We start from the raw sequence: 26,072 nt of genomic DNA, 5'->3' as shown, positions 1-26,072 counted from the left end.
TCAGGTCGCCTGAGCTAGACAAGAGCTAAGGTCAAACACTAAGGCCCCCCTAGAGAGGGGACCACCGGGGGGTGAAATCGACGTAGCCCCGACACGAACAAGCTGTAGTGATAATGGCGAGCGAGTGATCTCCACACAGGTTCCAGCAACAACGCCCCCGGAAATGGTGACTCCTGGCGACTGGCTACGGGAGCTGGTGGCGGGGATCACCGGGGCCACGTCGCTGGTGGAAGGGGAGGTAAACGGAGTGCGTACCCGAATCCTGCTGGACACGGGGGCGGTGGCCTCGCTCGTGAGTGCAGCGCACTGCAGCGCGATCGGGGTCGACGTGCGTCACCTGCAGGCCCCGGACCGCGCGCTGCACACGGCGAGCGGAGCCGGAATGGGGTTGCTGGGGAGAGCAACCCTAGAGGTCCGCATAGGCAGTCAGGTGTGCACCCAGGAGTTCTACGTGTCGAGTGCGTTGTGTCACGAGTGTATCGCAGGTACCGACCTCTTAGAACGGCTAGGACTCAACGTGCAACCCCGCCAGCGATGCGCCACCATGGAGAGCAACGGCGAGCGGATACCGTTCTTGGGACGAGAACCGACGCGCCCCCGCTTCGCACCTGTGGCCGCTATCCTGGCGACGGCAGTCACCATCGGCCCGCTCACCGAGATGCTGGTGCCGGTGGCAATATCCCCCACCGACCCCACGCTCCGACCATCAGGAGAGGTAATGCTAACTCCTCACCCGGAGTTGGCAAAACGGTATGGGGTCATGGGATCCGCCACGTTGGTAAACGCAGATGGGGACCGATTGTTTATGCGGATGTTTAACCCCCACAGTACCCCAGCGATACTGCGGCGGCGCACCCCGATAGCCACCGTACACCCCCTGCACGCACGCCACTCTAACGACTCGGTGTTCGCACTCTGGGCTGAGGACCCCGGTCGTTCTGAGGGTGACCAGGACCTGGCCTGGCGAGTCGGCCCGACTCCCCGAGCCGAGGTCATTCCCCTGCTCGACGCGTTACATGTACCATGGGCGGATTTACCTAAGGGAGAGGCCGATCGGCTGCGCGAGTTACTGCGGGAGTACCCCGACGTATTCAGTGAACACGACTCGGACGTGGGTCGGACCGATCTTGTTAAGCACCAAATTGACACCGGTGCAGCCCGACCCATCAAACTCCCTGCGTACCGAGTGGGCGCACCCGAACGCGCTCAAATCAAAGAGGCAGTTGGGGACATGCTTCGCGATAACATAATTCAGCCCTCGGCGAGCCCCTGGTCAGCCCCAGTGGTACTAGTGACGAAAAAGGATGGGTCAACCCGGTTCTGCGTCGATTACCGTAAACTAAATGCAGTCACGCTCGGCGATGCCTTCCCCATACCCCGCATCGACGACACCTTCGACAGCCTCGCTGGAGCGCGATATTTTTCCACCCTCGATCTCGCGTCCGGGTACTGGCAGGTGGAGATGGCGGAGGAGGATCGGCCGAAAACCGCATTCACCACCCCGATGGGGCTATTCGAGTTTCGAGTACTCCCGTTCGGACTCACCAATGCGCCCGCGACGTTCCAGCGGCTGATGGAGTTGGTGATGCGGGGCTTGCAATGGGAACAGTGCCTGATTTACTTGGACGATGTGATAGTGTTCAGTAGATCTTTGTCTGAGCATTGGTCCAGGCTTCGAGAGGTGTTCCAGCGACTGCGAGCGGCTCATCTCAAGCTCAAGCCACGTAAGTGTTACATCGCACAACGCGAGGTGGGGTACCTCGGGCATCGCGTCAGCGAGGCAGGTGTGCACACCGATCCGGAGAAGGTACGCGCCGTAGTGGAGTGGCCACAGCCAAGGAATCTGACGGAGATCAGATCATTTTTGGGGCTCGCCACCTATTATCGTCGATTTGTAAAGGGATTCAGCGAGATTGCACGCCCCCTCACCCAACTCACCTCCCCTAAGCACCCCTACCAGTGGACGGGGGCCTGCCAGACGGCCTTCATCACTCTCAAAGACCACCTGACCCACGCCCCCACCCTCGCTTTCCCCGATTTTACCACCGATTTTATTTTGGACACCGACGCCTGCAGCAGCGGGCTGGGCGCGGTGTTGTCACAGGTACAGGATGGGACGGAACGAGTCATCGCGTACGCCAGCCGGACCTTGAGTGGGGCCGAGCTTAACTATTGCGTGACCCGCCAAGAGTTGTACGCCGTGATTTTCGCATGTAAGCAGTTCCGGCCGTATTTGTACGGCAGGAAATGTCGCGTACGCACTGACCATTATGCTCTGCAGTTCCTTCTTACATTCAAGGAGCCGCGGGGGCAGATGGCCCGGTGGTTGGCGCAGTTGCAGGAGTACAACCTGCAAATCGAGTATCGGGCTGGCCGGACGCATGCAAACGCGGACGCCTTGTCGAGGCGACCCACGGTGGACGCCGAGACAAGGGCGGAGGAGGCCTGCCCGTGCTTCACGGGGGGACGCTGCCGGCAGGCAACGGACCCCCCCCCAGCGAGAGAGAGTGCAGTGTGCGCCACAGAGGCCCTCACAGGTGGCACCGAGGATCCCGTCGACCGCACGGCAAGCGCGGGACTCGCGGCTCGGGACCCGATCGGACGGATCCAGGAGGACGTCGGCTGCGCCTTCCCGGGCCTGAACGACGAGCAGCTGAGACAGACCCAGCAGCGAGATCCCGATCTGGCGGCAGTGGAGGCGGCACTGCGGGAGGAAAAGAGCGCCCTACCAGGACCCTGGAGCGGTTTGTATGCCCGGTTGTGTGTGCAGAACGGAGTGGTACGGGAGTTAACCGAGGCCGGCCAGCCGGGGTGCATCTGTGTTCCTGCCCAGGTGCGACCCCAGCTGCTTCGGCTGGTGCATGACCACCCACTCGGGGGCCACGATGGGGAACGACGCACTCGAGAGACCCTGCGTCGCCAGTATCTCTGGCCCAAATTGGCACAAGACGTGGCGGCCTGGGTACAGGGCTGCCGCGCCTGTCAGCAGTGCGGGCCGAAACCGGCACGATACCAGGTACCCCTAAGGCCGTTCCGCGTCAGCCGCACGAATCAGCTGGTCGGGATTGACCTACAGGGGCCATTCCCGCGATCCCATCGAGGCAACCGATATATCCTAGTCACAGTAGAGTATTTCACCCGCTACCCCGTGGCAGTGGCCATCCCTGATAAAACGGCCTTGGTGGTGGCCCGGGCATTCGTGGAACACTACGTACTTAAGCACGGGATCCCAGAACGAGTCCTCACCGACCAGGGTAGCGAGTTCGAGGCCGAGTTGTTCCAGGCACTGTGCCGAGAGTTCGGAATCCAGAAGGACCGAACCACAGCGTACCACCCCCAAGCGAACGGTATGGTGGAGCGCATGAATCAGACCCTAGCGGGGAAACTCAAACGTATGGCGGCCGCAAATCAACGGGATTGGGACGAACACCTCCCCTACGCCCTTTTCGCCTACGCCACCACCGTACACACGTCGACGGGACAAACCCCGTTTTTAATGATGTTCGGCCGTGAGTCTCGTTTACCCGCAGATCTGCTATTCGGCGTCCCTTCCCCCAGCCGGAGGAGGGAAGCCGCCCCGTGGAACACCTGTTGGAGACCCTGCGAGAAGCCCGAGGCCGAGCATACCCGCAAGGGGAAGCCGCGCATCGGCGGCAGGAACAGGGCACCCGACCCCTTTATGGAACCCCCCTTATTCCTGACAGGCGCTAAGGTGTGGCTACACACCCCTCGCGTCGGGGCCGGGCAGGTGGGGAAACTGACGACCTACTGGCGGGGACCCTGGACCGTGGTGCGACAGATCTCCCCCTGGACGGTACTAATTTATGGCGGGGAGAGGGATCGAGAGACGGTGGTCAACGTCCGCCGCTTAAAACCGTGGAAAGCGGCCCCGGCGAGAGAGAACCCCGTCACTCGAAGGCCCCGTAATCCCGGAGTACCCGCAACCCTCGTGTTGGGGGGCCTCGCACCCTACATGGGCCCCGCCGGGCCCCCGAGACGCCCCGACCCCGCCAGGGGACGTTTCCTCGTGGGCGCGGCTCAAGCAAGGTGCTCCAGTCAACCCGGGACGGAGACCAGCACCTCGGGGGGCTATGTCATGCCGCCGCCACGAAGCCGTTCAGCAGGCGCCCCATCTAAGACCTCGCCACCACCAAGCGACGGAGCCGACCCCGCGTCCCCCTCACCTCACCTCACACGAACACACCCGCACGCATTCCCCCCCCCCCCATAGAGCTCCGTGGGGAGGTCACCTGGCCGACCGGTTTTTATCCGAGAAGCCCTTATCGGGATTAAACTTTCACGGTTTCCGGCGACCAGGGAATTGGACGACCTCCCCCGACGCTACTTTGCACCGCGGCGCTGCGACCGGCCTTAAGGTTGCAAGGTCGCAGCGAGGGGCCACTCGGCCACCGCGGGGGAAACGCATCTCACACACCCCACACACGCAAGTATCGACGGGGCAGGCAGAGGGAATAAGCATTGTGATGGAGGAGCATCATTAGAAAACACGCAGGCACCATTGTTAGGGGAGTTAAAGGATAAGGCTGTTAGTATGAGTAATCGGGAGAGCGGGGTCACGCGGGGAGCCGTGCACAAATTCCCACGGCGCACCTTTGTGACGGACGCCGCCGCATAAACTGCGATAATGGGGGGGGGCCTGCGTGAGAAAGGGATTGATTGGAATTTGCGCCGCGCAGGTTGAGCAATAATTAGCATATCAAAAGCGGATTGATTGGAATTTGCGCCGCGCAGGTTGAGCATTAAGTCGCATATCAAAAGCGCCCGGAACGGCGGTGCGCATGCGAGAGGGTCGCGAGCCTATTGTCCAGAGCCGCATTCCCTTTGAGGTAGGGAGGATAAATGGGGAGCGCAAAGGGGAAATCGCACTCTTGCTCCGAGAAGCCAACGTCCAGGACTGCCCCAGCTCTGCCCTCCGGACGTCCGTGCGACGTGTCGAGGCAAGCAGCGAGGAAAACCCACGGAACGTCGAGTGCCTCAAACCGTGAGTAAGGAGGTAAAAGTGTTTCGTGAACGATAAATAGGGAATAGGTTCCGGGTTAGTAGAGTAGGCAGCCTCGTCGATTCATACTGACTCAACAACCAGTCCCACGTAGCAGACAATAAATCATTAATAGCTGATCGTGGCCTCGTGTGATCTCGTGTTATAAGTGTGAACGCGTGTGGTACTGTGTATGCGTAAGCTCGCGGCGTGCGTAATCGGCGTACCCCAGGTGCGCGATCATAACGTGAGCGGCGAGCGCGGCGCAGAGCGGCGCAAGAGTGGGTATCGCGTGTGGAGCTGTATGTGTGTGTGCGCGCACGTTCACGACGTGTATAATACAGGTGCGCGATCCTAGCGTGAGTGGTCAGGGTTGAGTGAGTGCCGCGCAGAGCTGTGTGTGGGTGTGCGCGTACGTAATTAACCATGCCTACTACGCGGACCCGCGGGGGAGGGGAATCCTGGAGCGACGGCTCTCACCCCATGGGTGAAGAACCCAGCAGCGGTTCGCCTAGCAGCGAGGGGGCGAGTAATGAGGTTAACCCGGCCGTTAGGGGTACCGAGGGAGGGATCTCGGGGGCTAGCGACCCTCACAGCTCACTAACAGCACTTGCCCCAACAGTCTGTTGAATTAATACGGGGGGTCTTTGTCCACGAGATGCTTGCATGGCAAAGGTTGAGGTGCCACATCAAAGCAAAATACAGCAAAACACTTCTCTTAACGTCCCGCAAAATACAGGTGTGTGTCGTCGTTCGCACCAGTGTCGTTTGTTGTACACCAAGAGTCCAAGTTTGTGTCTCTGCCTGTAGACAAGGACCCTGATGACCCTTGCTTGCTCTCGTGTTTAACCCCCACACGATCACGAACAATGCGCCACGATAGTGGCTATGCCATCACTACTTCGCTACGGACCGGACAATCGTAGTCACCACTACAGGGCAGGCTGATGGAAACGAATACCAAAACTTTCACTAAACACGTCCCTTCTCTGTCTGAATATTTACATTTCGCCTATTAACATTGAGGTATATAACATTTACAATTCGAGTACTACGTTTCGCCATAAATTACAACCAGCCTCATCAGGCAACAGCCAGAGATGTGGATAAATCATCCTCCTGTTTCCGTCTTAAATGGAGGGATAATTGTGATGTCCTCACTTGTGAGCCAATTAGGTGTGAAGACCTGAGGTGATATATCGTACTCAAATTGTAAATGTTGTAGGTTTATTCTCCAACACACGACCGGTGTGCTGAACTAGTAACGAATTGGCACGTTTTGTTTACGTGACAAACCTTCATCATTGGCTGTGTCAGGTGGTGGCGGGTTTAACGACACATTTGTATATACGCGATCTCCCCCCACCCAAAACCTCTATTATGGATATTGGTCGAGAAAGCCTACGTGTTATAAAGTGATGAGTGTGAGTGATATTCTCAGGTTTTTTCGGTAAAGTCACGTAGGTAAAACATTAAAAGTAATGAAAGTAAAATAAAACAAAACAAAAATAAAATTCACGACGTTTTGGAGGCAACGCCTCCGAAACGTCGTGAATTTTATTTTTATTTTTGTTTTGTTTTATTTTACTTTCATTACTTTTAATGTTTTACCTACGTGACTTTACCGAAAAAACCTGAGAATATGAATCATTGCAGTCACGAAAGCTTCAAATCTAGAGTGTGAGTGAACAAGTAAAAGTATTAGATAAGCTCGATATCGGTGAGAGTGCATCTGTGGTAGGCCTACATTTGCTATGGAATCGACTGAGGCCCATTAAAAAGAAGCGCTCCCCAGAGTGTTACAATGATAACTGTTGCGTTATCATTCATGGCCGATGCGGCCACCTGATGCACAAATAACGCGGCCACGAGTGTGGTCACCAATCCCAAGCCAGCTGCTGTCTTCACTCCTTTAAGGGAGGAATGGACAAGATCCACTCTTCGTCTGAACAGACAATTGAGTGGATAACAAATCTAAAGTTACATATTTAATCTGCTGCTATTAGTACGTACGAAAGAAAGAAAATCAAACGCCTGCATCTCCCAAAAAGTCATGCTCCTGAATTCCTCACCATCACTGCCTACACCGTCATCGTCAAATCATCATCATCAAAGGTAATAAAAAAAGTTCTTCATGATTTATTACTTATTTATTGTAGTAATCGTTATTAAACATCTACCATTCCCCCGCCCCCCCCCCCATGTTCACTCGCACCAGGAACGTAACCCAATTATTCCCGTTGAGCAAGGTTTCTGCACTCGCGAATTCTGCATTCGCGAGCGTTTTTAAGAATGTATTCCCCGCGACTGGAGAGGGTTTACTCTATAGCTCAGCGGGCTTTACATGGTAAAATAATTAGTTTATAGATAGAGAAATGCAGCATTGCCAGGAGGAGACAGCGTGGCAGAGGCTTCGTATTTGAACGGGGCAGAAAGCGTGAGTGATTTTTGTGTTGTTTTAACTTTATACCTTCATAAGATAATACAGACGCTTAGACACATAGGTGTAAACAGCCATTCAGATAGTGAAATTCAGTTAATTTAGGTCGATTTAATAACCTAAATCGACGTAATTTATGGAGACTGAGAGAAGGGGCGTGTTTAGTGAACATGTTGGTATTTATTGTCATCAACCTGTTCTGCGGTGGTGACTACGATCGTACAGTCTGTAACGAGGTGAACCTACCCGACTGGTGAAGGCCTAGCGACTACCAAGCCATTGTTCGTGATGGCGTGCGTGTCGAACACGAGATCAGCAAGGGTCAGGGTTAGTCATTCTGGTGTTGTCAGCGTCGTTGAGACGTTTCTTTGCTGGACTGCGCTTTAATGTGTCCAATCTGTCACCAAATCAAAAACCAAGCTACTCTGCCTCACTACAGATTATCCCAGTGAATGTCATTTTCCCGTATGTGACAATCATCAACATCATCAACACTACCATCATAACCACCACCATCATCACCACAGAACCAGTCGGAGCTCACTAATCAGTCTAAGACATAATCACCATCATTATCAGTGTGTGGTGAATGAGAGTGGTGAGACTAAATTTCGATTTAAAGCTTTCGTGACTGCAGGGATTCATCTTCTTGGTTCTTTCGGTAAAGTCACGTAGAAGGAAAAGAATAAAATAATAAAAATAAAACATAATCAAATAATTCTCACGACGTTTCGGCCACAACACAAGCAGCCGTCTTCAGGTGGAGAACAGGTCTGTCGAGAAGGCATTCTCCACCTGAAGACGGCTGCTTGCGTTGTGGCCGAAACGTCGTGAGAATTATTTTATTATGTTTTATTTTTATTATTTTCCTTCTACGTGACTTTACCGAAAGAACCAAGAATAAAAAGTGGTGAGACTGTTTATGTGGTGATAGTGTGTGGTGAGTGTGTGAGTGGTTAGAGTTCGCACCTTGAGGTGAGGTGGTGTATGTGTGAAGAGGATGTCGTGTGAGTATGGTGAGACTGGAGTGAGTGTAGTGAGATGACGGAGTGTGGTGGGGCTGTGGTAATGTGCGTTTGTGTGGCTCTGGTGAGTGAATGTGGTGAGGCTGTGATGATCATGTAGGTTGTGAGGCTGCGGTGAGGCTGTGGTAATGTGGATTTGTGAGGCTGCGGTGAGTGCGTGTGGTAAGTGTAGTATTGACGATGAGGTTGACTGGTGGCGAAATGGTCCGGGAAGCAATGTCTTCAGTATGAGTTATATGGCTCTCCGATTCACCAGCCCTGCTCCTGGTCTCACAAGCTGCGCCTCGGATGTCCTACGGAGCTGGCCCTCTGCTCCCTTCGTCGGCCATCCTCTACACTGCGGCTTTGGCCACAGCTGCGCCCGTGTCAGTCCATCAACAATGCAGCCTCAATTAACCTATCTTTGTTATCCAGCTCAGCCACAGATGCTTCAGCGCAATTCGTTTTTTTTTTGTCTTAGCAGCCTTCCAAGAATGTCTTCACATGTATCCTATATAACTGTTGTGCAATCCCCAGCCTTTGCGACTTGTGCATTGTGCGATGTTGGATCTATGGGTAATAAGTCATTGTTGATTCATGATCTTGTCAGTGATATCGACACTTTTTATTTAGTTTTTCACTGAAACCTGACATTCACATGCTTAAGTTAAGTTGGGCTACACCATTCATCATGACCATGAACTTGCTTAAACTCAGTGGTTGAGCCGGTCGCTAACATCGCACTGCTCGCCCGAGACCTCGCCCGGGACCTTGCTCGTCATCCTGGGGGATACGGAGAGGCCGACCCACGTCCATGTGTTTGCAAGGAGCGATTACTGCGATGCTGTTCTTTCGTGTGTTCCCACCCGAGTCCTCGGTGAACTTGTTCATGTTTTTGTTTTTTGTTTGTTGCGGTTGCACCCGATTCAAGAGCCGAATGGCTCACAGGGCTATACCAAATAAATTAAACTTGAAACTGAAACTCAGCTGCTAGAATCTTATCAAGAAACCCAGCCGATCCCTATGAAGTTCAGATTGAAGTTTAACATTCTCCTTTTTGACCTATGAGGCTCCCCAAAGTGGACAAGTTGGTTACCTCACAACCTCACCGGGGCCTTGTGCTTGTGTGGCCACGCCGAAGGCTTCATTCTGCCCCCCCCCCCTCGTTTAAGTCCCAGCTTCTTCGTTTTTCCTCTCCTTGGACAAAGATTTGTTTATGTTGTGATGTGCCATTGCCTTGAGTACCTTGTAGGAAAGCGCTTTATTAATGCGTTATTAGCGTGCATGTCGAGGATGTGGTGAGACTGTGGCGAGTGAGGTGAATGAGTGAGTTATTGTGGCGAGGCTGTGGTGAATGTGGCGAGGCTGTGGTGAATGTGGAGTGAGGGCTCGCACCTCGTGGTGAGCGTCAGCATGCTGATGCCGATGTATCGTCGCTTCATCTCGTTCTTCTCTGTGAAGACGACGAGGATATCATCATCGCCATGACGACAAAAAGGGGGGGGGGGGTTGGAGGAGGAAGAGAATGTGCATGAGAGGGAAAAGAAGGGGGAGGGAGGAGTAAGGGGAGGGGGAAGTGAGGAGGAGGGAGGGAGGAGGAGAGGGAGGATGAAAGGAGGATGGGAGAAAGAGAACGAAGCAGTGCCGGATTAAGCTGGTGCGGGGCCTGTAGCATTTGTTATAAAGGGGCCCTAAGTAAAAAACACATACATATTAAAACACAAATTTTGTACTTGCACAGTAAAGTAATTATATTTTTTAATTTGCTATACAGGCAGATAATACGACAAAACGCTAACCTTAAACACGCAGTCGTTCATACAAGTTGAAGGCAGTATAGTACTATAGTATTAGAGCAAGTGTAGAATCACTGATAGCTTGAAAGCATTTGGCGCGGGGCACTTGAAAGTTTGGGGCCCATAGCATATGCAACTTTTGCTGCACTGGAAGGAAGGTAGAGGATTAGGGAGGGAGGACTCCCCACCTCTGGTCTGCCGGTGGTGCGACTCGGAGAGGAAGAGGCGAATGCGATCAGAGGGGATCGCAAACGAGATCCCAGCAGCCACCTTGAGCGCATTGATGCCAATCACCTCGCCATCCTAGCTCATCAACACCATCAACATCATCAACATTATCACCTCCAACATCACTACCGTCATAATCAACATCATTGCCTACCACTTGGTTTTCCCGGGCCATTGGTTCAGGGAGAGCTGCAGTGGTGGCCACCATCTTTTCAACCTTTTCCCACCCACCTTGTGGACCCTCCATCAACTGCCGCCTTTCCCCTGGTCCCCTGTGTGGTCATTGGTCGCAACCTTGCTGCCCGCTGGCTCATCTTTAGCGGCTATTATGTGGCTGGGAGGTTACCTGCATACATCAGCGCGGTCCTCTCGGCGGCGTCTCCGGCTGGCTAAACCGGCTTGGTTGATCCGGTGTCGCTTCTGTCACTAAAACACGTCACCTACTTCTGAAATGTAGCAACGAGTTACTCGCCTGATTTTCTGCTGGGCCTGAAATACACTTCCGCATCATCCAGACCCAAGCGCCCACTCGGTTTGTTAACTGCGGGGATTAATACAACGACGGCCTTATGTACAGTACACCGTAGGTGTACAGTCGGATAATGCATTCATCAATTGACCTGACTCATGCGAACAAATGCATCATTAATTCTCATCGCTGGTTCCCAATCTCATATACCCATCATATCGCATAGACTCCGTCATCTGCCACTCGGCAAGAATCAATGGTCTTCTCCACAAACTCTCATCCCGTCTACACCTGCCCCACATTCTGTATACCCATGATGATTAAATTATCCTTATTAAACATTCTCTGAATTAACAATACAACACTGAGTATTGATGATTTTCCTTTGGAGGGGATGACTGAGGGTGCCACGGTGTCTGGATGTTAACTACCTCGCCTGGTATACAGGAGGTAGTGGGTTAGATTCCGACACTGAGGCCTACATATTTGGAGTTTGCATGTTCTCCCCGAGGTCGTGTAGATTTTTCTCTCGGTCATCCGGCATCTCCCTCCACATTCGGAAATAGGCGTTTAGAGCATTTGGCTGCTGTAAAAAAAATCCACATGATAAGCTATTATTTGTGGCAAGGTTGCTTTGAAAAACAGCTTTGTATCTCAGTGGGTCTTACCTGGTAAAGTAATATGTAGTGTAGCTATTATCTGCCTTACTGGAACGTGAAATTCATCATTAGATGTTCTCCCTTTTTTTAAATCAGTTCCTTCACGTTTCCACTTCTTTGAACGTGCTCGGCCTATAGGTTGATAATAGGGGTTTTCCCCTTTTTTTCTGGCAACAAAACTGAAACCTTATTACAAGGAATCATGTGTGGACCAATAAGTTTCAAGGACAATGCATATATTATCAGAGTGTGTTTTTTGTTTGCATTTTGACCACACGTATTGTCGTTAATGCACACATGATTCCTTGTTAAAAGGTTTCAGTTTTGTTGCCAGTAAAAAGGGGAAACCCCCTATTATTATATTTTAGTACTCGTAAAGGAGGTCTAATGACATATATAGGTTCTTCCTCTTGGCAAACTCATTTCAAGCTTTTGATATAAAACACAATTTCCTGAACATGATACACAGATTAATTATTAGTTTCAATCAGTCTGATTTAAATCCACTTTCCACCCTGACGTCCTGTCTTACTGCAGCTTCTGACTGGCTCGCAGCAAATTTTCTTCAGCTAAATAACTAGAAAACGGAAGTTATCTTAGTTGGGCAAATCAATTACCTCACAACATCAGCAATCTACCGTCGGTCTGCTTGACTCTGATCTTCATATTCGTCAACAGGCACGAAATCTGGGGTTCATTCTTGACTGTAACCTCTCCTTTTCTTCTCACATATCCTATATGTGCAAGCCCGTTTACTTTCATCTAATCTTCGTAACATTTCCCGTATCCGAAACTCTCTCCGATATGACTGCCGAAGCAATAATCCATGCATTTGTAACTTCCAGGATAGACGACTGCCATGTTTTTTTTCAATTTGGTCTTCCTTAGTTTCTCATCCAACGTGTGCAGTACAGCCAAAGCGCAGCTGCAAGAGTACTTACTCATACCCGTAAGCATCATCATATTACGTACACCCATTTCACGACCCCTCCACTGGCTACCTATTCGGTCTCTAATCACCTTCAAGGATGCATTGTTTTCCAAATTCTTTGTGGACATTGGAGCGATTGGTATAAATGAGTCGTTACCTTTTTGACACTCCATCACCGCCCTTTCTATGAAGGTTTCCTGACTTGGTTGAGAAGTTGGGACTGTGCTCTGGGATGTGTAGTAGACCCCATGGACTGATTTGTTGTTGTGATAACCTTTGTTGTTTGTGCATTTTGTTTTGGTGACAATTGTTTATTAATTTTGATTTTGCTTGGTAGTAGTATGGTTTTCATTTACTTGGTAGTAGTGGCTGTATAAGGTAGTTGGTCCTTATATAATTAATGTACAGCGTTGTACATTAATCTTAATTTATATAAAAGGGAAATTTGTGAATGTGTGTCTGTTCAAAATGTTTAGCATACTGCCCAACATGCAACAAACTTGAAATGTGACATGTGGGTACTTTCCAGACTGTACACCATGCAAAAATTATGAAAAGAGACTTTTTGGGGGGGGGGGGGGGGGCGCGCAATAATGCATCTATTTTGCACGGCAAGTAAGCTGTGACGTCACATCTGTCATGTCACCCGCATGCGGAAACGTAATGCAGTGTGCCTGCTGACGTCCGCATTCTCCACGTAGGCCGTGTATCCCGCACAAATGCGTGGTATAGCTGTCTCTATTTTCTAAGTCTATGCGACAATTTTCAGTTCGCTCTTAAATATAAAGCAGAAAATACATCTGTTTGTGTGAAGCAGCAAAAACTCTCGACCGCTGATCTCTGACGTCATGAAATTTGCACCGCTCATGCTGTCTGGAATTTCTAAGGGAAGGCGACAATTTTCAGCTCGCCACGTAATTCCCTTCCCGAGTTGCCTAAATCGACCTTGCGTATAAGTGGGTTAGGGTTGAATTCCTTCAGTGAAAAACATCCGATTTAGTTCCATTGATTTGTTTCGGCTTTTTTCTTTATTGCAAGCATCAATTTTTTCAGGGGTTTTCAGTGAAATATAAGGGGATATGAAATTAATCCTAGATAAGAATCCAAGTACCAGGCGAAGCAGGGTAGTAAAGCTAGTTATTTATAAAATGAAAGTACGTTTATTATTATCACTACCATCACTAAAACCAACGTGAACATCATCATGGTTATTACATCATCACGCAGGCTGCCTCATCATCGTCGTCGTGGTCGCACTGTGTTTGACAGCCGGTGCCCCAGAGTAGGGTCAGGGTCATGTGACATCACTCACCAGGTTGACGAGCGGCCCTCCAGAATTACCGTACTGCAATGACATCACCAACATCATCATCACCATCGACACCAGCATCACTGGCATCACCATCATTAACATCATCACCAACATCACCGGAAACTATCAATATCACCAACATCATCACCACTGTCAAATTTGAGCTTTTGGGCAAGAGTGAGAGTATCTGAATGAGTGTGAAAGTGTGTGGCAGAGAGAGTGCTAGATTGTGTGTTAGCGTATGTGAGAGTGAGTGTGAGAGTGTGTGTGAGAGAGTGCGTGAGAGTGTGAGAGTGTGTGACAGTGAGAGAGTATGGGTGAGAGAGTGCGTGAGAGTGAATGTGAGAGTGTGTGTGAGAGAGTGCGTGTGACAGTGTGCGTGTGTATGGGAGTGATAGTGTAGCGGTTAGCGCGCTGTGCTAGGAAGCTGGCGACCCGAGTTCGATTCCCGCTCATGGCCGACATCAGTCACGATAATTAATCTAAACCGGTTATGGGCCTCCGCTAGATCGACTCAGCCTCAAATTAGTACCTGGTGTGATGCGTAAATATTGCCACTAGGGAGACAAAGGCGGCGGGGCGTGGTGTTGGCCACCCACCCCCTTGTGTGCCGTTCTGGCCTTCATTAGGTGTTCGCTAACAGCACTTGCCCCAACAGTCTGTTTAGGCTATACGCGGGGGATCTTTGTCTGGCAAAACAACCCCCTACCTCCTCGTTGGTGCCGGACGGTAACGCTTTGGTGAGCAGTGCCATGGCGGGAGGGCAAATTTTGATTGGCCATTCTCCTCATGCCAAAGGGGGCTCTGGACGGGTGCGAGGGGCTGGTTACCCCTCCACCTTCAATTCAAGTACCACTAAATTATGGAAAAAAACATGTACTTAAGCTTGTGCCGGAGGCCCCAGGGTAACATGCGTCGATGACGTCTCCTGGCCAAACCCCATTTGGCAGAACCAGGAGATTGAATCTTTACCCTCGGGGTTCCTCCAGAAACAGCCAAAAGCCACTGCGGGTGGCCACATGGAATGTTCAAATGCTCACTGCAGAGGAGAGGCTGCCACTCCTCTGTCAGAAGCTGGACCGGTACAGCCTGGATCGCTGTGGTATTCAGGGGGTACGGTGGACCGGCTCTGGCTCCTACCACCATGAGGGGTCGACAGTCCTCGACTCGGGGCAGGAGACTGCGAAACAACAGGGAGTGGCTCATCTTCTGAACAAAAGAAGGAAGGGGGCATGGAAGCATGGCGGTGTGGAAAGCTGTAAGCCCCAGAGGCAAGGAGTGGTGGTCGTGGTTACTTATGCCCCCACCAAATACGAACATCAGTGGAGGGATGCAGGCAAGGCTGATGAGTCAGATGCCTTCTATGACCTGTCACAGGTGCTAGCTAAAGTGGCCCCTTGGGATAGAGTCATCTTGTTGGGTGACTTTAATGCCCGAGTTGGTCATGATGCTAACACCTGGTCTGGAGTGATTGGAAGGTATGGGCCAGATCAGTTAAATCACAACGGTAGGAAGCTGATAGATTTTTGTGTAGCCCATGGGCTTGTAATTACCAACACGCTGTTCTGAGATGATCTCCAAAGCAAAATTCTGAGGGAGAGTGGTGTTTGTGTGTAGACTCTCCTATAACAGGACCCTGCGGGGTGGGCTGGTAGGAACGAATAACCAAAGAATATAAACATAATGTATTATTACACTTGTTTAGGCAGGAAAGCCCCACTGAGTCTAAATTTTTTGTAGGGTCCTGCCAAGTGTTTGCAGTAGGGGGCGATGTTGCTACACTGAATCGGACGATACGAAGGGAGAGTGAGGCCTAGTTCTAGGCTTTAGGCCTAGCTGTAGGCGTTAGGCCGCTGTGAGTTAATTTGTAATTTAAATGTTTTAATTATGTATGTAAAAGCTTTAAATGTAAATGTTTATATTTAAAAACATCAGGGAATGTAACATTGTAAAACATTAACTCCCTTTCACACACGCGGGGGTACGATACGAAGGGAGAGGTTGAGGCCTAGTTCTAGGCTTTAGGCCGCCGTGAGTTAATTTTAAAATTAAATGTTTTTATTATTTAAGTAAAAGCTTTAAATTTAAATGTTTCTATTTAAAAGCATCAGGGAATGTAACATTGTCAAACATTAACTCCCTTGCACACACGCGGGGGTACGATACGAAGGGAGAGTGATAGGCATAGTTTGAGGCTTTAGGCCTAGCTGTAGGCTTTAGGGCGCTGTGAGTTATTTTTTAATTTCAAAGTTTTAATTAAAAGCTATCTCAGGGAATTATAAGGGAATGTTACACTTGTTTAGCCAGGAAAGCCTCACTGAGTCTAAAGGTTTTTGTAGGGTCATGCCAAGTGTTTTCAGTAGGGAGCGATGTTGCTACACGTAATCGGACATCGGACGGACGGACGGACGATATTATTTTTTAATTTCAAAGTTTTAATTAAAAGCTATCTCAGGGAATTATAAGGGAATGTTACACTTGTTTAGCCAGGAAAGCCTCATTAATTTAAATGTTTTAATTAAAAGCTATCTGAGGGAATTACAAGGGAATGTTACACTTGTTTAGCCAGGAAAGCGTCACTGAGTCTAAAGGTTTTTGTAGGGTCATGCCAAGTGTTTGCAGTAGGGGGCGATGTTGCTACACGGTCAGACGGACGGTCGGACGGACGGACGGACGATATAATCTATTGTAGGCTGGTCCACTTCGTTCCTACCAGTATAACATCACAATAACAGTCTGGACCACTGGACGGGTTCTGCTGGATTGGAAGGTGGTCCCTCTCTTTAAGAAAGAGGACCGCACAGACTGTAACAACTATAGGGGCATCTCTCTCCTGAGTATGCCCGGGAAAGGTTCTGGCAAGAATTATTCAACATCGCCTTGCCAGGCACGCTTAGGAGAGACTTGCGGAGCCCCAATGTGGTTTTAGGAAAGGGCGCTCCTGCACAGATGACATATTTTCTGTCTGTCTGCTACAGCAGAGGTATAGGGAATTCCGACAGGATCTACAAAAAAAAGATCTATTATGGAGGACGTACATCTCTGCTTTATTAACCTGATCAAGGCCTATGCTACCATGAATAGGCCTGGGCCCTGGGTTGTTCTTCATGCTTTCGGAGTCCGTAACTCTCTGCTCACAAATCATTAAGGACCTTCATGATGGTGGGCAGGCCCGGATAAAACTATTTTGGCAGGAGTCGGAGCCATTCCCTGTTCACCTTGGGGTGTGACAGGGATGTCCTCTGGCTCCCAGATAATTAAACTTTTTTCTTACCACTTAGTTTGTGAAGCCTTCTCTGGTTGTACCGGAGGAATCTCTGTCTGATACAGATACAATGGGAGGCTGATTGATGCCCTGGTGCGGTCAAGGGATGGCACCCTATTGGTCAACCATGTTATGTATGCTGATGATCGGGCCATTGCTGCTCACTTAGATGAGTTGGAAGTGCTGCTGCTCAATCTGAGATGTGCCACTATGAGGTGGGGCCTTACCATCAGCCCCACAAAAATGAAGCACCTGCCGGGGTATTTTGTGCCATCAAACACTCCACTCCTTCAACTCCCCATTGGTGATGGGGCAGTTGTGAGTGGAGAGTTTTCCATACTTGGGCAGTGTGCTTATGACCAGCTCTGGTTTGACAGCAGAGGTCTCACGTTGAATCAGTCGAGCGGCATTTGCTTTTCATCGGATGCGTAATACTGTGTGGAAGCTTCCTGGTCTGTCGCTCTACACGAAGCTTCAGGTCTTCTTGGTCACCGTCATGCCCTCCCTTATCTATGCTTGTAAAACGTGGACCCCCCTAAAGGAACATCTTCGCAAGTTATAAACATTTAGGCTGGCCTGCCTACAATCCATCTTGAGTTTAACCAGGCTGGATTGTGTGAGGTCACAAATCCTTGAAATATCTGGACAAAGTCCCATCGGTGAGCTCCTCCAGCAGGCAAGGCTGCATTGGCTGGGTTATGTAGCCCGCATTCCCAGCCACCGTATACCTAAATAGCTTTTTTCAGTTGGATAAAAGGGGCTAAACGGGCGTGGCACGGGCTAGAGAAGAGATGAGGTGATGTGGTACAAGAGGATGTGGAGCTGAGTGGACTTGCTGATTGCTGGTACTAGCAGTGTAAAGATCGATATCTGTGGAGGAGGCTCGTGAAGGACGCTATTGGGCAGTTGAAGGCAGTTGCCCTCCAGCAACAACAGAGGATCAATGCTCACGACAATGAGTGGAGCGCCGGGTGGCTAAAACACAGCAAGTTGGCACATTAGGGGGTAGAGGTGGTGCATCGGCCCATCATCTCAGTCAGCCAATCCATGGCACCTGGGTCTGTCCCGTGACCTCCTGCCAGCATGCGTTCGATACTTCACGTGGCCATAAAGTACACCTAGTGGCGAATAGTGTTTGTTGATGTGAGAGTTGGAGTGAGAGAGTATGAGAGTGTGTGAAAGTATCACGGTGTGGTGTTTGGTGTGTTTTGCGATCCAGGGTGGTGAGTATCACAGTGAGGTGTTGTGCGCATTGTGTTGTGGTGCAGTGTGGTGATTATCGCCGTACCGTGGGTGCAATAAGTATCACGGTGTGGTGTCACGTTGTGGCGAGTATCTTGGTGTGGTGTCACGGTGTGTTGCGGCGAGTGCCGTGGTGCGGCGCGCACGTTGATGATGGCGTCGGTCTGGATGTAGTCGAGGTCGGAGTCCTGCAGGCCCAGCTCGCGGCCCCCACGCTGCGCAGTGCTCACAATCCCGGTGGTCACGGTGTTCTGCAGAGCGAAGGGGCTGCCGATGGCTACCACAAACTCGCCAGGCCGCAGCTCGCTCGAGCGGCCCAGCTGCAGGACGGCCAGCGGGTGCTGCACAAATGCATGCCCACATACACACAGTCACGGACGTACACACCTTCACACACGCATACGCAGTCACGCATGTGCAACGACAACCGCCACGAAGTGACGATGACGTCACCGTGGCACTTGTGCCAGGCTAAGTGCCCTTTAAGGTCACGTGAAGTGTCGAACGCCCGCTGGCTGGAGGTCACGAGACAGACCCAGGTGCCATGGATTGACTGACTAAGATCTTCGGTGGCGGAATAAGTAACCACCACCACCACTCCTCGCCTCTGGTTGATGGGAAGGCGAGCCCAAAGTAGCCTGGGGCTTACAGCTTCCCACACCGCCACGCTCCCACGCCCCTTCATTATTTTGTTCTGAAGAGCCACTCCCTAGATTTGAAGCTTTCGTGACTGCAAGGATTCATATTCTTAGGTTTTTTCGATAAAGTCACGTAGGTAAAACATCAAAATTAATAAAAAAATAATAAAATAAAATAAAAATCACGACGTTTCGGAGGCAACACAAGTCTCCGTCATCAGGTGGGACCGTCACAGCCAGATTAGCTGCATCAAGTGAGGCAGTGATTCAAGATGTAATCCCTTAAAAGCAAGTTTGAGGGGGGGAGGAGAGGGGGGGGGGAGCTCATCAGAATGTGGTAGCCAATGAATGGAACATATCGGGAGGGAGGGGGGCGGGGCTCAAAGACCGCACGGAGTACCACGTACAAAGCATCGGGAGGGGGAGGGGGGCGGGGCCAAAAGGAAGGAACGACGGCTTGGACGCGGGTGTGCGCAAGCAACTACTGCTGCACACGCCAACGCATTGGACAGAGAGGGGGGGCGTGTGCAGCAGTAGTTGCTTGCGCACAACCGTGTCCAAGCCGTCGTCCTTCCTTTTGGCCCCGCCCCCCTCCCCCTCCCGATGCGTTGTACGTGGTACTCCGTGCGGTCTTTGAGCCCCGCCCCCCTCCCTCCCGATACGTTCCATTCATTGGCTACCACATTCTGATGAGCTCCCCCCCCCCTCTCCTCCCCCCCTCAAACTTGCTTTTAAGGGATTACATCTTGAATCATTGCCTCACTTGATGCAGCTAATCTGGCTGTGACGGTCCCACCTGATGACGGAGACTTGTGTTGCCTCCGAAACGTCGTGATTTTTATTTTATTTTATTATTTTTATTAATTTTGATGTTTTACCTACGTGACTTTACCGAAAAAACCTAAGAATATGAGCCACTCCCTGTTGATTGTCAGTCTCCTGCTCCGAATAGAGGACTGTCCACCCATCATGGTGACTGAATGCCAGAGATCCAGACAGTACTGGTCCATCTCACGACAGGGGAGTGGCAGCCTCTCCTCCGCAATGAGCGTTCGAACATTCCACGTGGCCACTCGCAGTGGCTTTTTGTTGTTTCTGGAGGAACTCCGAGGGTAAGGATTCAGTTTCCTGCCTCTGACAATTGAGGTTTGGCCAGGAGATGTCAGACGCCTGTCTACCCTGAACCTCCGGCAAAATCTTTGTTATATATTTTGCACATAGTTCAGTGATAGTTGAATTGAAGGTTGAGGAGTTACCAGCCCCTCGCACACATCCAGAGCCCCCATTTGGCTGCTGTAGTGGCTACAAGCATCATGTGGGGAATAACCGATTTTTGAATTGGCCTTAACTGCATGGCATTTCTCACATCCACCACAGCATTACCGTCTGGCACCATCGAGGAGGTATGATGTTGTTTTTGCATGCACAGCCATGCACTCACGCGCATGCGCACACAAATGCAGTCACAACAACAACCGCCATTCGCCACGAAGTGGTGGTGACATCACCACGATGTTTGTGCCAGGCTATGTCTAGTCATACACACAAGCACAAGCAGTCATCCAAAAATCGTGTGACGTGAGAGGCAATTAATGTGACAAGCCACCAGCAGGTGTCTGCAGGGATATTTGACCGCAAATCGCTGTTCCCATGCCGAATGTTCAACCTAAGGCTGAGAATTAAAGATGGCCACCAAGATGACTACCATAACCTGTTGTGATTTTTTCCAGTTCCAGAGCAGCTTCTCTTGACATTTCAAAACTTTGTACAGGATGTTTGAGGTCTCGAAATTCAATGGAATATTTTTTTAATGTGCAGGAATTATCCGAAATATATGTGAGAACAATTTTTTGAAAGGTTGTCACATGATTTTTATACACGTGAAAAATGTTGTGTTTGAAGGTAAAACACCAACCTACGGTACTGCATCAAATGTACTGCTACAAATCTGTTTTCCTACAATTTACGTGATTCCTTTCAATTCTAAATACGACAAAAATTTGACATTTTACACATCTGACAAGAGCACATGGTTGTACACGGCCATTGCACTTTTTTTGCACATACGGTTCCTGCTTCACGTTGTTGTGTCTATACCCCTTTTTTATTAATATTAAGAACAATTCAATTTTTTATATCTATATATATATATTTTTAAATTAAATAATGAAAACAACCCACTACTCCTCACAAGCACACCAGGAATCTATGAAACGTGGAGGGCCATTAAACGGTAAGAATTCGGGCACAGAGAGGTCAGAGACATCCAGATGGACAAAAGGTCGATGGTCTAACCTCCCAAGACATCTGGAGATGCACGGATAAGGTGCAGAGCAGAGAAAAACAACTGTTGCAACTCGCGTTTTCTTTAACGTTTTCCTTACCGAAAAGTAGAAACTTAACAAAAAGAATTAACCAGCAAACAATAGGGGCTTGTTATTAGATATTCCCTTATATTACTCGTATTCACCGTACATATATATTATTTTGTATTGTATGTTTCTAGCTACATTACCTTACCAAAAACTAAAGAATACGAATTCCAAAAAGCTTAAGTGGAAACTTAGTTACACTTAACCTCAGGACATTAAAATATAACTCAGAATAAAACACCAATCCCTGGAAACAAACGCATAACCAAACTTGGCAAAGCCCTCAAAACAATGATGTAACGAGGATCATTACGAATATACATTAAACATAGACCAAATAATAACCACGATATACTAAGACCGAGGGAACTCATAAGAAATATACCACATAAATGTATTGCAAAAATCTCAGCCACCTTTGTCTCCAACAGTACGGCACAAACAGATGGCCCAATAAATACTTAGGGGGTTAGAAAGGGTCGCGAGGGGGGGGGGGTCTGTGCTGACATTCCGAGGGCGTCTGGTTTTTTTTGGTTTGTTGTTCCTCTCGCAAGAGATGCGCAGAGAGCGGAGTCACGTTTTGAGTTTTAAGCACAAGCGCACATCACGAATGAGCAGTCTGGTTCGAGTCGCGCTCAGTCTTGCAACTCGGCTTGCGACGCGGCGTTGCGATGGGGCTCGCAAGAGAGCTGGGGCAGATCGTGCCTCGAGGAGAGATGAGACGACGAGGGGTCGTTAGAGTGACAGCCTGAGTGCAGTCTGTTCAAGTCGCGCTCAGTCTCGCAACTCGGCTTGCGACGCAGCGTTGCGACGGGGCTCGCAAAGGAGCTGGGGCGAGTCGTGCCTCGAAGAGAAATGGAACGAGGAGGGGTCGTTCGAGTCGCAGAAATCTGAGTTCAACCTGGGTCGAGGCTGGGTTCAGCCGTGCTCCGGTTGGCAGAGCGTCGTGAGGGAGAAAACACCGATACCGATGGCAGGTGTCGCATCTCGCAGAACGAAGTGTCGAGGTGTGGTTAAGTGCGAATGAAGCTGGCAGCTGTACGAACAAAGGAAAGCACGGAGAAGAGAGAGTGACAAGTGACAACAAGCAATCAACCTGTAGAAGGGCGGAAATCGCCAAGCGTCGACCAAGCGAGCATCGAAAAGGACGAACAGCAGCAGAAGCACCGCCGAAGGCGAGCATCGTGCCGACTCAACAATCATCCAGCAGTGGAGAAGCCTGGAGCTGCCACCAAGAGAGAGAGAGCGCCATCGAATGCGCCGTGTATTTGATACACACACACCGACCAACACCCAGTGAGAACAGGCAAGACGTCCAGCAGCGACGACGGAATCATCGCGCACCACGTTGGCGAGCGTCGTGCCAACTCGTCGTCCAGCAGTGGAGAGTGAGAGCGCACGAGCAGAGACACGCCCGAGCGAGGGAGCAGCACGGGCTCGCTGCGGCCACGCCCAAGCCAGAGAGAACCTGGCCACTGTTTGTATATTCCCTCCCACACCCCACAAGCTAACGACACAACTCCCGGCTCTAAGAAAAATTTAATTAATTTTACAAGGGGACAACGCACACACAACACGCACACGAATAAGACTTTCAAAAAGTTATCTTTGTGTTTCAAAAAGGGTTGCCATTTCAAGGTGGTGCGTTCAATATCAACTGATCGTGCAAAGCAGTTGCTGCCGTCGAGTTACATGAATAAGAAATGTTTGAGTCATTTATTTTCGTTAATTGCATAATCTTGCCCATGAATTTATTGACGTATACTTGCCTTTGCATACTAGAGTGTCATGTGTTTGTTTAGAATAAAATTGTTATCACAGAAGTATCTCGAGTGTTTCTTCCAAGTCCATGCAAAATTGTCTTATTCATAATAACTGTTACCTGCGATGAGATATGAACTTGGAGACCTAACATAACATAAACACACTAAGATAATCAATAAATGTTTAATAAAAGATAATCGTTAATCCCGATTGATACAACTCTGGATAACGAAGCTAAGCCTAATTATCATAACTGCACACATTAACATAATCGCAAGCATCCGCATAAATTATTACGATTATCTCCGTGATTATCATAATTTATGCATATAATTACACACATTAACATACTTTATGCGATTTGCGAATTTTTCGGAAAATTATTAATTTTTATTATTTTTATCAAAATTTAATAATGACAACACATACAACATAATGGGGTGGCGTCGTCCGGGATCTCTCGCAGACAGTTTTTGCATGGATGATGGAACGAATCACTACGTGTTAACCAGAATATCGTGATCAAACATTGCATTGTGATTGTAAACGGGCGTAAAACAAAAAAACGCCCTCTGAGGTTAAACTCCAGAATAGCAGGTTGGAACAAAGACAGTGGAATTAAGATAATATCATATCGAACCGATTACATCCTGTGATAAATGGTGTTAGAGATACGCACTCTGAATCAGAAAATAACAGAATAGCTCGAGTCAAACTGACTACACTCTGTGAGATAATGGTTTTATATGCACTCTGAAAGGGAATGTCAAAGTAGCTCCTGCCACACTTGAGATGCTAGGATTAAGAATAATATTTGAATGGATTGCGGGATGCTGGGAACTCGTATTAAAACGTACCGACCGATCTGTTACAAAGCAGGACAGTCAGAGAGACATATGGGAAGGGAGCTGTATCGATAACACGAACACACCCCGAGGGAAACTAATTGACTGGATAAAATATTACGAAGGCGAACACGATGTAAAAACTGCAGGAAAGGCAGGACAGTACTCACCCCTTTTCACACAGGCATACAGACAGGGATTGTGGAATGATAAAAAATTCGGAAAGGAAACGGGAGAGAAATCGTCTCTAATAAACGAGGAAAAATGTCCTCACACCCTCGAAAGGGAGGAGAAATCAGTGCTCGCGACACCAGCGAAACTCCCAGACGTTGATCCACAGAATAAATATGAAAGTAACAGTAAATCACACTCTTGGGTACGTGGACATAGTCCAGGGACAGATCGCACAAAAATTATGGGTATCGAACAAAATATTCTTGACAAAGAAAATCCCTCACAATTCGAGAGACGGGATGGAGAGATACAGATGCAAATAAAAACATGTGGGACTGACAACCCCGAAGCTTGGGGGAGGCAAAATCGTAGAATAAAGTTGACAGAACATGCTCCACTAAGAGCAGAGGCAAAAAACTGCAGGGAAATGGCAACACGAGCGACACAGCCCAGAGAGCTCACACGAAAAATGCACGCCGCTAAAACACGCCCGACACAGCACAGATCAAAGTGACAGCTTGTCTGATGACAACTCGTCTGCCACACTGACGACGATCAACTTTCGGAATACTCGTTCAACAGTAAAACCCTTAAATTGACGGACAAAGCTCTCATCAGAATTCCCGATTTTGACCCACACAATAAGTCCATGGATATACACACACATATCGCAACAGTAGAAGAGGAGGCAATGATTAGAGGGCTGATGAGACGGGATGAGAAAGCGAGTCTGTTGAAAAGGAGTTTACATGGAGAATCTATACCATGGGTAAAGTCGCTACCATACAAGGTTAGAAATTATTTCAAACAACTGAGCCTGGCAGTGATTCGGAAGTTTGGAGAATATTCGACACTCACTGAGGGGTTTTATGCGGTAAAATCGATGACCCAGGGCATAGACCAAGACCCACGTGACTACCTTTTACAATTTAAAAGAGCGTATTACGCAGGCGATGTGAATCGGTACCACGAAGGGGACCATATGTTCAAAATTATGTTTTATGAATCCTTGAGCCCAGAGATTACAGAAAGGGTGAGAATGGTTTTGAATCCGGGAACCGCCTACTTGGCATGGTTATACAGAGCTAAGAATCATAATTCGGATCCAGAACACAGGGAGAGGGATAAGGAACCCAGCCTCTCAGAGAGAAATAAAAATCACCGAGCAGTCCCAAATGCAAGGAGGAGCGAACACGCACGCACATATGGCAAAATAACCCAGAGAGAGGTTGGCACGAGAATGAGAGCGGCACAAAGCCGAACATTCAGGAAAATCGCAGAATGTGGAGGCCAAGGGCAGAACCATATCAACACCCCATGCCACGACACACGCGAGGTCAAACACAATCGGTCCAATTCCGACCGATTTCCCCACCGGCTATACCAGGAGGGAATAGAAAAACGACCCAAAATGCGGTCCAAATACGTGATGAACCACCCACAGGGATTGAGAGTGAGCGGCCCATACGCGCCCCGCCCGCTGAGGTTTTGTTAAACCCTGGCCCCATTGGAAAATGCAAGCAGGCTGCAAGTGACAGGGCGGACAAATACCGCCACGATCGGGAAAACGTTAAATGCATACGATGCGGTAGGAAACGCGAACAGTGTTCCCGTAAATGACGCGCAGATCGAATACAAGGACAGGGCTGCATTGAAGCGTGATCGGACGGTAGATAACAGACAAATAGAAAAACTGGATCGCCCGGAAAAAGGTAAAGCCACCCAGCACGTCGCAGGAGTGCGCGATAATGGTGCAGGGAGATGGAACACAGAGACACGCCCTTTGGAGTACAGGCGTCAGCATTTAAATGAAAAATATCCAAATGAAACAAAAATTAATGTGGATCGGAGTGCTGAAATGGAGACGAATGTCCATGACGTATCGGGAATGATGTTGAAATCCAACCCACTCGTAAAAACCAAAAGGGCAACAT

General features: G+C 49.5%; 1 protein-coding gene across 1 annotated transcript in view; it reads right to left on the bottom strand.

Annotated features, from left to right (window-relative positions):
• Nucleotides 1-26,072, bottom strand: part of LOC144728173 (serine protease HTRA3-like) — a 53,723-nt gene that overhangs the window by 20,979 nt on the left and 6,672 nt on the right. The window contains exons 2-5 of the mRNA XM_078607527.1: nucleotides 18,492-18,686; nucleotides 13,839-13,871; nucleotides 10,428-10,542; nucleotides 9,839-9,896 (exon numbers count right to left, since the gene is read on the bottom strand). Coding sequence (XP_078463653.1) covers nucleotides 9,839-9,896; nucleotides 10,428-10,542; nucleotides 13,839-13,871; nucleotides 18,492-18,686 — 401 coding nt within the window. The remainder of the gene's footprint in view (nucleotides 1-9,838; nucleotides 9,897-10,427; nucleotides 10,543-13,838; nucleotides 13,872-18,491; nucleotides 18,687-26,072) is intronic.

The sequence above is a fragment of the Lampetra planeri genome, chromosome 27, assembly GCF_965212315.1.
Source record: "Lampetra planeri chromosome 27, kcLamPlan1.2.h2, whole genome shotgun sequence".
Lineage (NCBI taxonomy): Eukaryota > Metazoa > Chordata > Hyperoartia > Petromyzontiformes > Petromyzontidae > Lampetra > Lampetra planeri.
This window is presented reverse-complemented; position numbering and strand designations above follow the sequence as displayed.